General features: G+C 37.2%; 1 protein-coding gene across 1 annotated transcript in view; it reads right to left on the reverse strand.

The window, feature by feature from the left end:
- The window catches only part of LOC114030022 (aldehyde oxidase-like), a 34,717-nt gene that overhangs the window by 9,901 nt on the left and 7,229 nt on the right, over window positions 1-17,587 (reverse strand). Inside the window, exons 5-10 of the mRNA XM_027844691.1 lie at window positions 15,854-15,949; window positions 13,179-13,307; window positions 11,201-11,275; window positions 8,919-8,971; window positions 6,645-6,759; window positions 2,940-3,005 (exon numbers count right to left, since the gene is read on the reverse strand). Coding sequence (XP_027700492.1) covers window positions 2,940-3,005; window positions 6,645-6,759; window positions 8,919-8,971; window positions 11,201-11,275; window positions 13,179-13,307; window positions 15,854-15,949 — 534 coding nt within the window. The remainder of the gene's footprint in view (window positions 1-2,939; window positions 3,006-6,644; window positions 6,760-8,918; window positions 8,972-11,200; window positions 11,276-13,178; window positions 13,308-15,853; window positions 15,950-17,587) is intronic.

A 17,587-nucleotide genomic window follows, 5' to 3' on the forward strand; every position in this document is an offset into this window, starting at 1 on the left:
AAAAGGTTGCAATTAAGGGATTGACGTCAACTTGGAGGAAAGTCTCCAGTACAACATGTCAAGACTCTCTCCTTGATCTTGCTCTATTCAATATTTTTGTCAATCACTTAGATGAAAATACAGAAGGCACGATTAGCTGTTCTGAGAGGGATAGCTACCACACTGGATGTATGAACCGGGATCCAAAAATGTTTCAATAATTTAGAAAAATAGTCTGATCTAAGGAGATGAAAATTATTAGATGTAAATATAAAATCCTATAGGGATCCAAATATCAATTGCATAAGTACAGAATAGGGGAGATATGCTAGATGAGAATTCATGTGAAAAATATCTAGAGGCTCCAATCAACTGCAAGATCAGTATGATTCAGCAATGTGATGTGATAACAAAAAAAAATCAGCATAATTTTAGGCTGTACTGGCAGAAGCCACTACCAGAATCAGTGATCAGACTACATCTCATCTGAAGTCCTTTGTTTTACTTAGGGCTTTAACAAGAGAAGTGTATTTAGAGTTCTAATGTAAGATTAGAAGGCTTTCCATACGAGAACTGATTAAAGGAATTGAGGATGATTAGCCTACAGAAGAAAAGGCTAATAGGGAGACACGATAGCTTATAGAAGAAACTTGGCAGATCATCTAGTCAAACAACTCAATTTAGAGAAAAGTAGTCTTTCCCTTGCCATATTCCATATCATAATTCAGCCTGAGATGACAGTAGGATCATTCTAAATCTTATTAATATGGCCAGACCAATCTCCAGAAAGTATCACTTTTATAAGGTTACTCCTCTGCTTAGAGGACACTGGCCCCCTGCTGAATAATGGATCAAGTCCAATCTCCTTTCCCTGGTTTTCAGACTGGTGTCTCCTCTAAGCCCCAGACCTGTTTCTCCACAAGTACATCTCATGGACATCTCAAAAAACCTATACAAAAGTGAACTCCTTATCTTCCTCCTATACCTGTTCATCCCTTTTTTTTTAATTTTGAAGAAAGTCTAGTAGAGAGCCAGACTTTGACTCAGCAACACCTGTGTTCAAATCCACCTGACACACTAGCTATGTGATACTCAGCAAGTCACTTAATTAGTTCATCTCTTTAAGGCTCTGACTGTTAATCTATAAAAATTGGGGATACTAATAGCACCTACTTCAAGAGTTTTTGTCTGTTTTTTAGTGAGGATCAAATGACATATTGTATGTAAAGCATTTTTAAACCTTAAAACACTATGTAAATGTTAGCTACTATTAACTTTGGTTACTACCTTTTGCTTAGTGTGACCCATGTTCAGAATCAGAATTATTAGTCCTGTTATTTGTTTCCTACATCTGGAATGCTCCTCCTGTTCCCTCCTCAGTTACTGAATCCCTATCCATCATTTAAAAATTCTATCTCAAATGGTATCTCTTTCCACAAAGTCCCCCCAGTTCCCCTATACTATGGCAATATTTTCCATCAGACCTCATTGAGTACTCTGTTTTTAATTCTAAGATGTACTTATCCTGTAGCATCCTCCAATATTTACCAAGAAGTATGCTATTGCCACTCTAATCAGATTAATCTAATCAGGAATGAATGATAAAGAAAAAAAAAACTTCAGTACTGACTGTGTGTGCTAAGCACGGGAATGAAAATACAAGCAATAAAAGTCCCTGACCTCAAAGAGATTACATTCCAATAGGGGAAGACAACAAATAAAGAAGAGATGGGGGGAAAGTTACACATATGTTGGTATAGTTCAGAAATGGCCAAGAAATGACAAGAAAAGCCTGGTTACAGGAAAAGTAAGGCAAAAACAAAAACAAAAACAAAAAACAAACAAACAAACAAACAAAACCATCTGTTAGAGACCAGTATCCCAGGAGGAAGAATACAAGATTCTGATATTATAAGGGAAATAATGAGGCTGGCCAGAGTGTAGGCAACATAGTTCAGAAATGTTTGTACATTTTTAACTATCTTTACAATGTTTATTCTATCCTCTGTGTCTTCATTTTTGCCGTTCTCATTGCCTGTTGTGCCATACACTATACCTAATTACAAGCCATCCTTCACAGCCCAATTCGTATTCTACTTCAGTATACCATGATGACTTCCCAAACTGAGCACGTAATGATTTCTTCATTCTCTGAATTTCTTTAGCACTTGTTTGTATGACACAAGTTAAAAGGATATTATATACTTAGACACCATTGTCTTACTGGTTTCTGTATATTAGTCTAACCTCTCCAACTAGATTCTAAGATCTAAGTTCAACATTTTACTCTTTGAGAGCCTATGGCCAAAAAAACAAAAATCATCCTGTGGACAAACTCATGATGATTTTTCAGCTTAGAATAGTTTACAATACTCATACTTTTCTTGCCAACTGAGCATATAGTAGGCGCTTGATAAATGTTTATTGTTTAGTTGATTGATTTTGTAGCATTAGAGGCCTGAGAGAACCTTATACTTCAAATTCTATTCAGGAGTTGGGAACCTGTGGCCTCAAGGCCACATGTGGTCCTTTAGGTCCTCAAATGCGGCCTTTGACTAAATCCAAACTTCATAGAACAAATACCCTAAATAAAAGGATTTGTTCTATAAAACTTGAACTCATTCAAAAGGCCCCACTCAAGGGGCCTAGAAAGCCACATGTGGTCTTGAGGCTGCAGGTTCCTCACCCTGGATAAGCTTAGTCTTTTCTCATACCCAAACTCCTTTAAAATAACCCAAATATTTTCTGAACTGATATGTGGTAATAGGAATATTTTTTTTTCCCTGAAGGAAATAAAGATTCCCCAGTATGGGGGAAGGACACCCTTACGTAAAGGTATGGCACATGAGAGTAATGAGTAAATATGTCCCCAAAAATCCCCACAGCATTGTTCCACTCCAATCATTACTAAAAAGACGAGTGTTAGAAATACAGAAAGACTGAAAAATGGTAACACTTACCTGACCTATATCAATAGCTGGATTGATACTGTGACCAACATCCATGACAATGTCTGTTCTTATGTTCTGTTAAAAAAAAAATAAAAAAAGGTTTACTTATGCTTTCTGAAAACCAGTTCTAGGGAAAGGAAAAAGCTGCATCTTTGGCACTAATTCACTCCTGAGTGGTGCCACCACATCCCCACTTCTTTCAGGAGAAAGGAGTAACAAAAGATTCTATTAAGTGAAAAGAGCTTTCAGAGTTATATCAATAAACTAACCAACTTAATAGCTTGTCCACTATTCTCTCTATAAGAAATAAATAGTTAGCAAAATATATGACACTTGTCATAAATTATCAATTAAATAAGTTGATTAATCAAAAAACACAAGAAATGACACAACAAACTAGAAACAGCTTATACTTTTCTATATTGTCTTATACCTCTATAACTATAGCAAGATAGGATAAGAAATAGTATTTGTATTCCTCCTGCTAATGAATTGTTTATAGAACTTGGTGTGCCATAGTGTAATATTTCATCTTTTATTCTAGGTTTTTATTTTCATAGTAGTGAAAGGGCTGAACCTCAAGGCTGGAACTTAGAAACCACAACTTCTCTACTAATCTGCAAATGAAAAGTGGTGTATTGGGCCGATCAGCCTCTCCCAAGAGCCCTGAGGATTCTCATCTGTCATGGGAACATGATTAGCTATAGTAATTAGTAGAAGGGAAAATATGAAAACTGAAGGATGCAGTGTTTGAGGGTATGTCTTCATCTAGATCAGAAGTGCCAAATATGCAACCCACTACACTCCTGAGAACGACCCCGGTGTGTCTGGGATGGGAGAGGTGAAGATACCAGAATAAAATATAGTTTCTATCTGATTTTAATGTGTTGACATATTAATTTTAAAAAAATAAATATGTAAATAGATGTCATTTTCAAAGTCAATATATGGCCCAAAGAGATCCTTATATATAGTTAAGTGGCCCCCATTTCTATTTGAGTTTGACAACATTAATCTAGATTATTGTCTTAAGAAAAAAATTAGTTGATAATACAGGATACTAAACCCTCACAGACTTGAAGCATTCATCTCATCTGTTCAGCAGGGTAGAGTAGTGGAAAGAGCATTGAATTGGACTTTCTCTACCATATCTGGTACCATCTACCTTCATCTCTTCTCCCCTCCCTCCCCCCTTTTCAGCTTCCTTCTTCCTTTTATGTGTTTTCTTCCCTCATTAGAATATAATCTCCTTGAAGACAAGGACAATTTTTATTTCTTGCATTTGTATAACCAGCACATAGCACACTGCTTTACACATAACAGGCACCTAATAAATGCTTATTGTCTTGGTTTATTAACTGGTCTGAGGCTCAGAAGCCTTGACTTCTAGTCCCAACTTTTTTCACTAACTCATTGTGTGATACTGACCAAGTCAGGTCACTTCTCTGGATCCTCTGTTTCCCCTTCTACAAATAGGAGGTCAAACTAGATACTCTCTAAGCTTCCTTCCAGTTCTGGGAGTCTCTATTTTGGTGGATGAAGTCATAAAGGACAAAGTTCTACCGGATGCCTACAGGCCAAGCAAGTCTACAGGAGGTCATTATCCGAGGTGGAAGATTTAGGACAGTCCCCAAAACCTGCTGTGGCAGGAACATGTTCTGTTCTCAAAGGAGTAGGACCTCCTGCCCTTTACCACAGCCTAAGCATGGAAAGGGTGGCAGGTAACACCAACAGGATACTTATCCCAAATGCTTATCCCAAAGAAAAATAATATACAAAGATATAAAACCAAGCATGGTCCCTCAAGGAGCATTCAATCTAGTACAATCTTCTGCTAGGTCAATGACTGCCCACCCAATTGAATTGCTTAGAACTATTGGGGCTATTCAGGATGCTTGCCTTGGGAGAAGAGGGAGGAGGGGAAAGACTGTAGCTTAATAATAATAATAGTAGTAGCTCATATTTATATAATATTTTAAAGTTTACAAAGCACTTTCTTCATAATAGCCCTGGGAGGTAGATAGTACACATATTACTATTCCCATTTTACAGCTGAGAAAATTGAGGATTAAAGACATTAAGTATACAAGAGGAGTCCTCCTTCTACTTTACTACCTCCCCTTGCTCTTCCCTCCCCTTCCCCAACCTTCTGTCAATAAACAAAATTCCTGGGTATTTCTCAAATGGTATATTTAGGCTGGTCATAGGTTTCCTCATCATGTGAGGAAACAAGCTTCTCTGGGGGGAAATCATGACATTTCAATGATCACATAGATAATTAGTGCCAAGAATGCAGTTTTTTCCTCTCCCTAGAACTAGAACCAATGTATATACCCAGGTCTCCTGATAAGAAGTCCAGTGTTCTTCTCACAACACTGGGCTGCCCCCCTTAAGAAAGGGTAAGGTCAGCCATGAGAACAGATTACCTAGAACTTTGTAGGCCCTGCATACAGTCAATTCCAAGCCCCCTACTAAGACAAGTCAGCAGTGCCGTTCTTGTAGAACTCCATGAATCATCATCTTTATAGTATGTTACAACCTTGTTAAGGACCTTGGCAGAACTAAACACAATCTGGAAATGTGCAAATCCAGATGATCCAGAAAGCCTTCTAATCTCCTTTCTCGTGGTAGAAGGGCCAGAGAAGTCAAATACATAAAGGAGAGATGAAATGTTGTGTAATGATACTTGAAGATCTCTCTAGCATGTACACCAAGCCCTAGAGATAAGCATTATGTCTGGATAGGGACCATTGAGAGTTGACTCTGCTTGAGTTTCATGGCCAGATGCTTGAAAGTCTGGGGTTAGATAAACAAGGCTCATAAATCTTTAAAAAAAAAAAAAGGATTCCATTAAAATGATATATTCGGGCCATACATTGGTGATAAACTTTATCCAGACCACAGTCCATAGACATCACCATGAGAGATGCTAGGGTTGTTTGGATCAGTGCATATCATCAAATCAGGGTATAACAAAAGCCCTGGCTAGTGGTGCATTATTCTTACATTAACCTTGGGATTGTTTATGCCTATCCTGATAGCTTGTTCCTCTCGTTCCTCTGGTTGTTCACAATGGTCAAGGTGAGGGTCCCATGTGCTTCCTAAGCCTAATCGGTCAACTTGTTTTTTCAACCCCAGAAGAGATTGTTTCTCAACATGATGAGGAAACGTATGACCAGCCTAAAATATCACTTGAGAAATACCCAGGAATTTTGTTTATTGGCAGAAGGTGGGGGAAAGGGGTAGAGCAAGGGGAGGTGGCAGAATAGAAGGGAGACTCCTCTTGTATAAGTTATGAAGCTATAAAGACACTCCAATATTCAATGAAAAATTGTATGTGGTCCATTACCTGAATAAAGAAAGTCACTTATCTGACAAACAGAAAATAGAACTCTCAGCTGACACACAATAAATTTGGATTGACGTCCTGAGACTGACTCGGCAGACTGTTAAGAATGCTCTATTATTATTTATCGCATAAGAGCTTAGAATCACTGGTCACCCTGGTCTGATAACACCAACAAATATACTTGGTAACATTTTCTGTATTACATATTCATAAATGGCTTAAAAATTCTTGTTTGAACTTGTCCCTCATGACTCTGATATTCTGTGATTCTGACACATAAGACTGGCATCACCTGCTTTAAGGGAGGGACAGAATTCAACTTGCAATTTAGGCCTAGGTTGGAGACTGTATAAGGAAGCAGTTACCTTATGATCTCCTGTCAGACAATCAACTTCAACTTCTGAACAGGCAGTTCCAAAAACAAAGTAGGCAAATGGCTGACCTTCACCTTTTCCCCAGTCCATGTCAGACTCATAGCCCCTGTTGGAAATGTAGTTTTGGGTTTTTTTAAGTATTTTGCAAGGGTACATTTAAGTGGTAGTAAAAGCACTTCACTTAGAAGTAGAATACCAGAGTTCAGATGTTGGCTCTGTCATTTACTGGACTAGCTGAGTGACGATTTGTTGTTATTCAGTCATTTCAATTATGTCCAACTCCTTCTAACACCATTTGGGGTTTTCTTGGCAGAGATCCTAGAGTGGTTTGCCATTTCCTTCTCCAGCTTATTTTATAAAACTGGGGCAACCAGGGTTAAATGACTTGCCCAGGGTCACACAGCTAGTAGGTATCTGAGGCCAGATTTGAACTCACATCTTCCTGACTGTAAGCTGGGCACTCTATCCACTGTGCCATCTAATGACCTGACCTGAGTGATGACACATCAATCATTTAACTTGTCTGAGATTGGCTCTTAACCTCTTTTCCTCATTTGGCTCCTCAGTTTCCTCATCTGTAAACTATGGATATAATACTTGCATTAACTACTTTAGAGAGTTATTATGGGAAGACCACTTTGTAACTATAAAAAATATAAAAGTGGACTATTATAAGTAGTCAGTTTTTATTATAGTAAAAATTCTGGTTGAATTTTATTACACAGCTTTTATAAGCTGTGTTTAAAACAAAAGACCCAGAGAACAACCAGATCTCTGGAAGATGCACCAGATTGTTTAGATCACAGAAAGACAGAAGTCTTGCATAATACGTAGCCATCATTTCACTAATCTAATGGGGCATTTCCATGGCACTATAACCACACACACACACACACACACACACACACACACACACACACCTCTTGTTTTGGGCTCTTATTTCAAACCCCTGAAAAAGTCCTAAACAAATGCTCTAGGTCATATGAATGTCCCTCCAAAAGTATTCCCCTGTCAAGAGGAATTTTGCCTACCCTGGAGCTTAATCTAATGTGAAAATCTCAATATTTGCTTTTTCTGACAAATGTTCAAAGCTACCCATACGTTCTAGACCAGAGGGGTCAAATACATGGTTCAAAACACTCTTGAGAGGCAGCTAGGTGGCACAGTGGGTAGAGCTCTTGCCTTGGAGTCAGGAGGACCTGAGTTCAAATCTGGCCTCAGACACTTGACACTGACTAGCTGTGTGACCCTGGACAAGTCACTTAACCCCAATTGCCTCACCAAAAAGCAAGAAAGAAAAAAAATAACACTCTTGAATGTAGATTGAACCAGATTAAAGTGTAATTGGAAAATATTTAACAAAATAAATAACAATATAAGAAAACAGATAATGTTAATGTCTGTTTTTTTTTTAAATCAATATATGCCCACAGGGATCCTTGTATTTGATTCAAGGGCTCCCATTTCTTTCAGAGTTTAACACCTCTGTTCTAGACTAACACTAGGCCACTGGAAGACAATTTAAGAAGCTTACATCCAAACCCCTTGCTCTCACTTGCCAAGCCCTAGCCTCCCATGACTTATACCTATAATGCTGTAAGGACACCATTCTCTCCATCACTCTCTATCATTAACCTGGACTTCCATTTTCAGATCAGACAATCTGCATCAGTTCCTTGCCTATACCTTAGTATTTCAGTGTTAGATACAATTTGAGAGTAGAGAGAAGGGCAGGGATAACTAAGGTCAGTAGTTTATTAGCACAAATTCTTCCCTTCTTTCTCTATGTTTACTCCAGGCTGGACATGAAAGGTTTCCAAGGGTTTGCTCCAGAAAACTCTTCAGGAATGATGAACAATTATTTTGAAGTGATAAGAACAATGAGATGCAACTCTCCTGACCTCTCCAGAACTTTTGCTAGACATTCCTGAACTTTTATTTTTATTGCAATATTATCTATTCAACTACAAGTTGCCCCATGAACCTATTCAGCCACTGGTGCTTTTAAATAGGGAACAGAAGCTCAATTTTAGTGGCCTATACTACTAGAAAATATAAAATACCTTTTGTCAAAATTGTAAACAGAGCCAAAAGTTTCCCTTGATTCCACTATTTTTTAAAGGCACATTTTTAAAAAGCATTTTTATCTATTTCTTCGAAATACTCTATATTAACCTTTGTCTTCCTTTTCTCACTTTAGCAGTGAGATGGCATGGTCTCACCTCAAATTTTAACAATTCCATGAGGATGAAAGGGCTTTTTTACCTGAAATATCCAGTTGCTGAAAGACTAATGCTTTGATTAAAAGCTTCTTTTGCCTGCAAAAGAGGAACATATTCTCTCTTATGATACAGTCCAAAAGAAATGCATTTAAAAAGAAACAAAAACTAAAAATAACATTTCATCTATGTTCTCATTTCTAATTTTATTCTAAATTAAGTAATCCTCTTTCTGGTCAGTAACTGTTACTTCTTATTACAAATTAAATTAACAAACTGCAATAACATGCAGAACAATTTTCTGTTCAAGTTTCAGCACTGGCACTTCCCCCACTCTTAGAGAATCCAAGTATTCTACATCTTAGTCTTTCAGAGCTTCAGTAGCCAAAAAATTGATTGCCCTCTGGACAAATTGGTTATGATTTTTAAATTTGGAATATTCATATGCACATGAATCTTTAATCTCCTCAATGTAGCTCACAACCCATACAAGGATAAATTGGACAACCAACCCATCTTGCGCAGCTCTTGGTCATGTTCTCCCATAAGTTTGCCATGATGGAGGGGCGAGGGGTTATGCCCCATATGCTGGAGACTTCCTCACTTTCTCCTGACATTGCGAGGGTACAAATAAAGTACTGGTGGCTGGCCATCTGCCATCTTTCACCTTTTCCATATGGACAGCCTGTCTTGTCTTCATAAAATACAATTATCTAATTACCTCATGAATAGTTTATGAGTGTAAAATAATTTTAAAGATTCTGCAGCAGTGTTGTTTTTCCTTTTTCCCCTTTTGAGAAGAAGGCTAGCAATACTATTGTCAAAAAAGTAAGAGAAAAAATTGTCCCTGAAGCATTTTTAAAAGCACAGAATGAATAGAAGAAACTTCATAAGGAAACACAGATGAGCATGACAACTTTGAAAGTAATATTTTGAATTTATTATATACTTAAAAGGAAAAATAACTTGTACATAAAGGAAATTTCTGGTTTTGTGTTTAATTTTCATTATCTGCTCTACTTTGTTTATAGAAATGCTTATTTACTTGGCATTTGTTTAGAATCAAAAAAATGTTAACAAATCTGTTGCAGACATTTATAGTATCTGTGAATGAGCTTTTCATTTCAATATTGTGGATGTACTAATACTAAAAAGGAAAAACAAGAACACAAAAGGAAAATTCCATCAAATTCTATCAGTTGCATTGAATATCCCTCTGGATGTAATGTGTACACTCCCCGCAGAGATACAACAAGATATTTTGCTCCTCGGGCAAATTGAAAAATTCTATTCCTTGTGTGTTGGCAGTTGAGTCATCACTGTAACATATGTGATGACTGACCACAAAATAAATACCTTTATGCCATGGACAATGAATTTTCTGACATTTAAAATTTGTTCGCATGCTAAAGGTGAAATAGAATTTGTCCTAGTTATACATCCCTGTGTATCACTGGCTAAGGAAAGAATATTTGGAATCCCAGTGTGTAGTTCAAAACCTGCCTTAGCAGCTTGTCAACTGTGTGACCTGCAGCAAGTCACTTTCTCTAGGCCTCAGTTTCCTCATCTGTATAATACACAGTTTGGTCTAGATGATTTCTTGTGTCAAGTCCATGGTATATGATGATCAATTGAAGGAACTGGGAATGTTTGTCATGAAGAAGAGAACTGTCAGGGAGGACATCATTGATAAGTTTAAGTATTTAAAGAGCTGGTGCAAGGAAGAAAGGTCTGTTTGGGTAATAACCAAGAGCAATAGGTGGAGCTTACAAAGAGGCAAAATTAGGTTTGATCTCAGGAAAAATTCCAAATAACCAGGATTATTCCAAAGTGGAATGGGCAGCCTCCAAAGGCCATGAACTCCCCTTCCCTGGAGGTCTTCAAATAGAGGCTGAATGGTCACTTATCAGATCCATTGTGGTGAGGAGGGCTGCCAAGGTCCCTTCCAACTCTAAACACGCAATCAAAGTTCATGGTTCAGGATAGGAAAATCTTACCTCGAAGAATAATCCTGGGGAACCTCCTCTTCCAGTTGCCATGAATATATGGAATTTAATCATTTCCTAGAGATTTCTTTTCTTTATCACTTGAACCCTAGAATATTAGGTTTTCCACTCCCTAAGAAGTAGATGCTTGAGAATCTAATAATGACCCACTAAAGTTATCAAAATCCAACCCCAAACTTCCCTTTATTCTGTCTATTTCCTCCTTTACCATGGTGGCACCTTTCAGAACCCTTTATCAAAGCTGTTTGATTTGTAAGTTCCTTATTAAGCACTTCCTTTGTGGTAAGAACTGCCTCTTACTCTTTCACATAGAAACTCTTACCCAGTCCTTCCAAGTGCCATGAGGGTTTTTGCTAATGATGGGTTCCAGACGTTTTCGAAGAATTTGACAAGCATCCTGTAATTGATGAAAAAATTAAAATTATGCTAGTAATGTGTGAAGGAAATAGTAGCTTTGTTAAATAAAATTAATACAAATGTACTTGAGATAGAAAGTGGTCCAAAATTTAAAAAAAAAATTTAAAGCTCAATTAGGTGCAAACCACTAAATAAATCTGCAAATTGATTCATTGTCATTAATGCCCATGGATTTATGAAAGTACATATATAAACTCTCTAAAGGTAATGGCCCATCTTGGTTTTTCCAGTGTCTAAATAGGGCTTTGTACCCACCAGGTGCTAAATAAATGTTTGTTCAATGAATGAGCTTCATTTGTTCTTGCAACGTGTTTGTTTTTAAGAACAATCTACTACTAATTCCGGCAAGGGTTGAAGCAGTCTTATAGTTTGGTAAGGTGAGTATGAGTCAGCAGCATGGTGTGATTGTTACATAAGCTAATACAATGCTCAGACATGTACTTGCCTTAGAGGAAGTGGGGTCCAGGCCAGTGAATTCAGCTCATCCTGGAATTAATTAAAAGCTACTCCAAAACTATATATTACAATGAATCACTTGAGGCTTGAGCAGTTGGCCAGCATATGTGGACAAAAGTGAGAGAAGCTTAACTCAAGGCAGAATAATAATCCTCTTTGGAGGCTGGACTTTCTATGGAGCTGGTCTTTGCATGAAAGCTAAGAGGTTTAGCTGGGAATGGAGGGGATACTGAATGACTTACTCAAATGGGCTGCACTTTTCCTACAGGATCCTGTAGGATTTTTTATTTACCCAAGACATGCTGATCTCAAAAATGTAGTTGGCTTAGTTGAACATTCCAGGAGAAGTGTCTATGTAAAAATAAGGTGGGGGTGGGGGAGATCCAGCTCCAATTCAATTCAATTCAATTCAACAAATATTTATTAAGCACCTGCTGTACGCAAGGGATTACAATGTAACTGCTGAAAGAAGAAAATCGAGTCCACCTTTCTAACTTTATTGCCCTCTGCTCCTCAAGATGGAACTTCCCTCCCCCAACCAGATTCATCAACTCACTGCCTTCCAAATTCATTTCGCATATTCTAGTCTCTCTGTCTTTACTCATGCAGGAAATATCCCACAGCTTGGAATGCCCAACCCTCTTCTCTCCATTTCTCTAAATCCTATAAATCCTACAGGCAGTATGGGAGGGGAAAGAACATTGATTACAGTTAGAGGACTTGGGCTCAAATTCAGACTTTGAGGCTTACATTTTTTGTCTTAGGCAAGTCATTTAACTTTCTTGGACCTCGATTTCCTTATTTAGAAACTGGGGGAGAGAGGGAGTCACACTAGATGATTTCTAAGGTCCTTTCTTGCCCTAGATCTATGATCATGTAATCCTACTTTACTTCCCCTACCACTGACAGGCTGTACAGGGAGCTCTCACAATCGGAGTTCCCCATGCTGACAAAATCACAGATTCTCTTGTTTTCTCCTCTTTACTGAAGAGGAAACTAAAGTTAAATAACTTGTCTATGCCCACATGATTAGTTAGGATCAGAGGCAGAATTTGAATCCAGGTCTTCCTCACTTCAAATTCAACACTTTATCCAATATACTAGATTGTAAGCTTCTAGAAGATAGGAAAGATCTCTTAGACTTCTTTGAAATCCTCTCCCTTCTTTCCCCCAATACCTTGAACAAGTTAGGTGCTTAATAAATATTTGAATGATATTCCATTCTCATTTCTAAATATTTCTTCAAGATTTACTGGGCTTCACTTATATAATGCATGTCCCAAAGTCTTAGTGTAGTTTTAAACTTCATAGTTTAAATTTATTAAAAATGTAAGCTTTCATAGTTTAAAGCTACACTAAGACTTTGGGGACATTCTTTATTTAGTCATAGAAGACCAAGGATTAATATGTTAGTGCTCTGATTTTACCTGCACTGCCATGCCATTAAGATCTGCCACCACAGATCCTCCTGAGATATTTGCATTAGGGACCGTTTCAGTACTTGTTCCACGCAAGTGAATATTGGCCATCGGCATTCCTAACTCACGACTGACAACCTAGCAAAGAGAATAAGCTCTTATTACCACAAGTTCAATTCAATTCAAAAGACATTAAATACCTACTATTTGTAGGCTCCTGTGCTAAAAGCTTGGAATGCAACACAGACCCCACTCTTTAACAGTTTACAATCTAATAATATAACAATAACTATGATGACAATAGCTGACATAGTTTAAATACATTTAGACAGCCTAGTAAATAACATTATATGATCTGACATAAATCTGAGAAAAGACAACTTTTTATATCAAAAATCTGTTCATGTTTAAAAATATTTTGCCCACTCTTGTTTATCTTTATCTTAAATGTCATACACATGCATATATATATGTACAAAAATATGTGCGTGTGCACATATGTGTATCATTAAGTGAAGGAAGGGAAAACTATTTGATTAGTCTGGGACAGGGGTGGGGAACCTTCAGGCCACATGTGGCCTTCTAGATCATTAAATGTGACCTTTTGACTATATCCAGATTTTACAGAACAAAAACTGTACTGTACACACACACACACACACACACACTGATATATTTGAATATCAGTTGAAATAAAGGGACTGTTTAGCAGTATGAAAAAATGCAAAAAGGTCCAAGTGTATGAGGACTAAGAAAAGACCACCTGACTTAGAATTTAGGAGATTATTGATAACCTCGGAAAGAGCAGTCTTAGGCAAGTGGTGGCATGGGAAGCCAGCTTCAAAAGGTTAAGAAATGAGTGAGAGTGGTGAGAAAGGGAAAGCGATGAGGGAACATGATTCTTTTTAACAGTTTGGCAATTAAAGGGAGAAAAGATATAGGATGATAGCTAGAAAAAATGGTAGAGTTCGATCAAGTGTGTTGTGGCTGAGGTAGAGTGAAGTTGTAGCTGTTGGGAACTAAGGAGACTGATACATTGGGAAGCCAGACTGTTTGGGGGGACATCAATGTACATGGTGAAGTCCTCTCACCCTCTCTGGTCTCCTCTAAGATCCTGCCCCATTAATCATTCCCTCTCTTTCTCTCATTTATAATGAAAAGACTGTGATTGTGGCCTCAGCTCTGATAAATTATGTAACCTCTGAAAACCTTAGTTTCTTCATCTGACAAATGATGATTTATCTGTTTACACTCTAAAGAGTTTAGAAATTATATTAATATCTCTAGAGATTAAACAAATTTGTCAGATGAGTCCTAAAGTATAATAATAGTTGACATTTATCTAATACTTTAAGATTTGCAAAGTTTTTGTTTTTTTTACTGACATCTCATTTAATTCCCAAAGCAGTTTTGTGAGGTAGTTGCTTTTATCATCCCTGTTTACAGATGCACACATTAAGGCTTATGGAGGTTGTGACATCTCCAGGCTCATAAAGCCACCAAATGTCTGAAATAGGATTTAAACCCAGGCCTTCCAAGTCCAGGGCTCTGTCAGGATTATATAGACCAAAAATAATTTGTCAGATGAGGAAACCAAGGCTTAAAGACATTAAATAATTTATCCAAGGAACCTGGGCTGAAACCTCAGTCTTGATTCAATATGAGAGTAAGGGAAGGATCCTGAAGCAGTAAAGTGTCATTTTAAAGGAAATGGGTAGAGAGAGTTGGCAAGGAGAATGGCCATCTCTTCCTCCAAGAAAGAAGTAAAAGAATAGAAGGATCCTGAAGTGTAGAGTAGAGGGGCTTAGTTCCTTCATCTAACAAATAATGTTTGGTCTGTATAATCTCTAAATTTTCTTAATGCCATGGACAGATTTTTTCCCCCTACACCTCAGCTTAACAGAAATATCCCTTCATAAGTTTCCAATTACTTTGCTCTCATTTTATACTCACAGAATCATATTCTGAATCATAATTTAGACTTTTGTCCACAGAGATTACTATTTTCAGTTTTCAGGCCAAATATTTTTCTGGTTGCAAAATTCATAATTTGGGATTTGGGCTCAAAAGGCAGTCTCTTCTGAATTCAATTCAATGAAGTGTGTTAGCTTCTTTCAAACCTTGGCCATCTACAAAAAGTTATTCCTGATCCTCCAAGTTGTTGGTGCCTTCTTCCTCAAATTATTCTATTTACTTATATGTGTAAATGTATGAGGGCAGGCTCAGATTTTGTTTGTTTTTTCTTTGTATCCCAACAACTAGAATAATGCCCTTATATACAATAAGTTACAGGATCATATTATTTAGGTTCAGGTAAAATCTCAGAGGCCATCTTTTCCAACCCCTCACTTAATAATGAGGAAACTGAGGCCCAGAAGGAAGAAATAATTTGCCCAAAGGAAGCCAAGACCTTTTAGCATTTGTACTGGGGTCCTCTGGCTCCAAAACCATTGCTTCTTCTACTTGAAATATTCTCCTTGCCTTTTTAATAAAAAGGTGTTTGATAACTGCTTATTGAACTTAATTGTTTATTCCTCTACTTTAATACCCTAAAGTATTGATTTATTAAAAAAAATACAAAAGTATAACTCCTCTCCTTTTATTTTTCCCTCTCTCTTCATACACACACACACACACACACACACACACACACACACACACACACAGAGTTTATTTGTTCTTACCTGAATCATTTTGGTGTGAACCCCCTGCCCCATTTCAATGCCAGAATGAGTCACTAGCACAGATCCATCCAGATAGATGTGAACTAGAGCAGCTGCCTAAGCAGAAAAAACAAAATCTGGTTTGGTAGTGCTTTTGACTAATGTTATAATTATACGATCATTCATCTAAAACAATTTTCAAGACTAAAATCTACACACATACAGTTTGGCCACTGGCAGGATGTCACATACAGAACAGAATCCTAGCTCTCTTTAGTGTATGACTCAGGTATCAGCATAAAGCTTTCACACTCAAATCCAGCCACACCTACCACTTAGCCCTTATCCCAATAATGCAGCCATCACTGAATTCAGGCTCCAGTAAATCACCTGCATAATCCTTGGGTGGCATATTGGGCAGATACTTAACTAAGCCATCTTACTGGGATGTGGTCACTACTGCAAAGCTTTTCAGGGCTGTTTATGTAGGAAAACAGGTAACACGGTGCTAGTCTAATAGCTACATGGTAAGTTAAAGTAAAATAATCATAGGGACAGTGTTAGGAAAAAGTTTCATTCTAATAGTACTGGATTGGAAACACTTCAAGTGGATCACCCATATAGGACTCAAAGAGCAAAAAATTATGATAGAGAAATTTTTAAAATCCAGTTTTCCAGAACTACCAGAGAAAAAGAATATGATAAAACATGAAATTCACTTCTGGAAAAAAAAACTCAGTTCTCTGTAATATGGTTCATGCTTACTTCCCTTCCCAATATATCAATTTCTTCTTCCATAAGGTTAGAGTTTTAGACCAAATGATCTCTGTGATCCCTTCTAAGTCTGACAAAAAAGCATATTTGGGTGGCTCTGATCCCAGGACCAGAGGAAGGATTCAGTTCTAGCCTCTAATTCAGTGTAGACACCTACAATGAAATAAGCAGGGCAATTGTCCCAGACCAAAGAGGAACCTGCACACAGTTCAACTGTTCTGAATTTGCAGAGCCTCTCAGTGAGCGCACAGAAGAAGAGAATAACTCCCTTTAAAAATCTATATGCAAAGCCTCAAAGAAAAACACAACTTGGACACAAGTTAAACAAGAATTCCTTGAAGAATTAAAGCAAGAGGTTTTTTGTTTTGTTTTGTTTTGTTTTAGGAGCTAAAAATAATTTTAAAAATGAACTGAGAGCAGTATGAAAAAACATAGGAAAATAAACTGCAGAAGAAAGATATGAAAAAAATTAGCAAGTCAAAACAAGAGGCACAAAAGCTTACCAAAGAAAATAATTTCTTGAAATGGATTGTTGGTCAAACGGAAGCTAATGATTCCATGAGACATCAAGAAATAATAAAATGAAGTCCAAAGAAAAAGAAAATAGAAGAAAATGTAGAGTATCTGATAGGAAAAACAACTGTCCTGTAAAAGACATTGAGAAGAGAGAATGTGAGAATCATTGAACTACCTGAAAGTCATGGGGGGGAGGGAGAAGAGGAAGAGCCTATATATCATATTTCAAGACATTATAAAACTGCCCATATATCTTAGAACCAGAATGTAAAGTAAAAATTAAAGAATCCATTGGTTACCTCCTGAAAAAAATTACAGGAAACCAGAAAAAAAGAATTCAAGTTAAGAAAAAATCATATTTGGAATTATACACAATTTAGCAGATAGCATTTAAAGGAGCAAAAACATTGAGATAGAATATTTCAAAAAGGTCTAGGTTTACAAACAAGAATAACTTATACAGCA

This window comes from Vombatus ursinus, unplaced genomic scaffold (genome assembly GCF_900497805.2).
Source record: "Vombatus ursinus unplaced genomic scaffold, bare-nosed wombat genome assembly UNPS02005226.1, whole genome shotgun sequence".
Lineage (NCBI taxonomy): Eukaryota > Metazoa > Chordata > Mammalia > Diprotodontia > Vombatidae > Vombatus > Vombatus ursinus.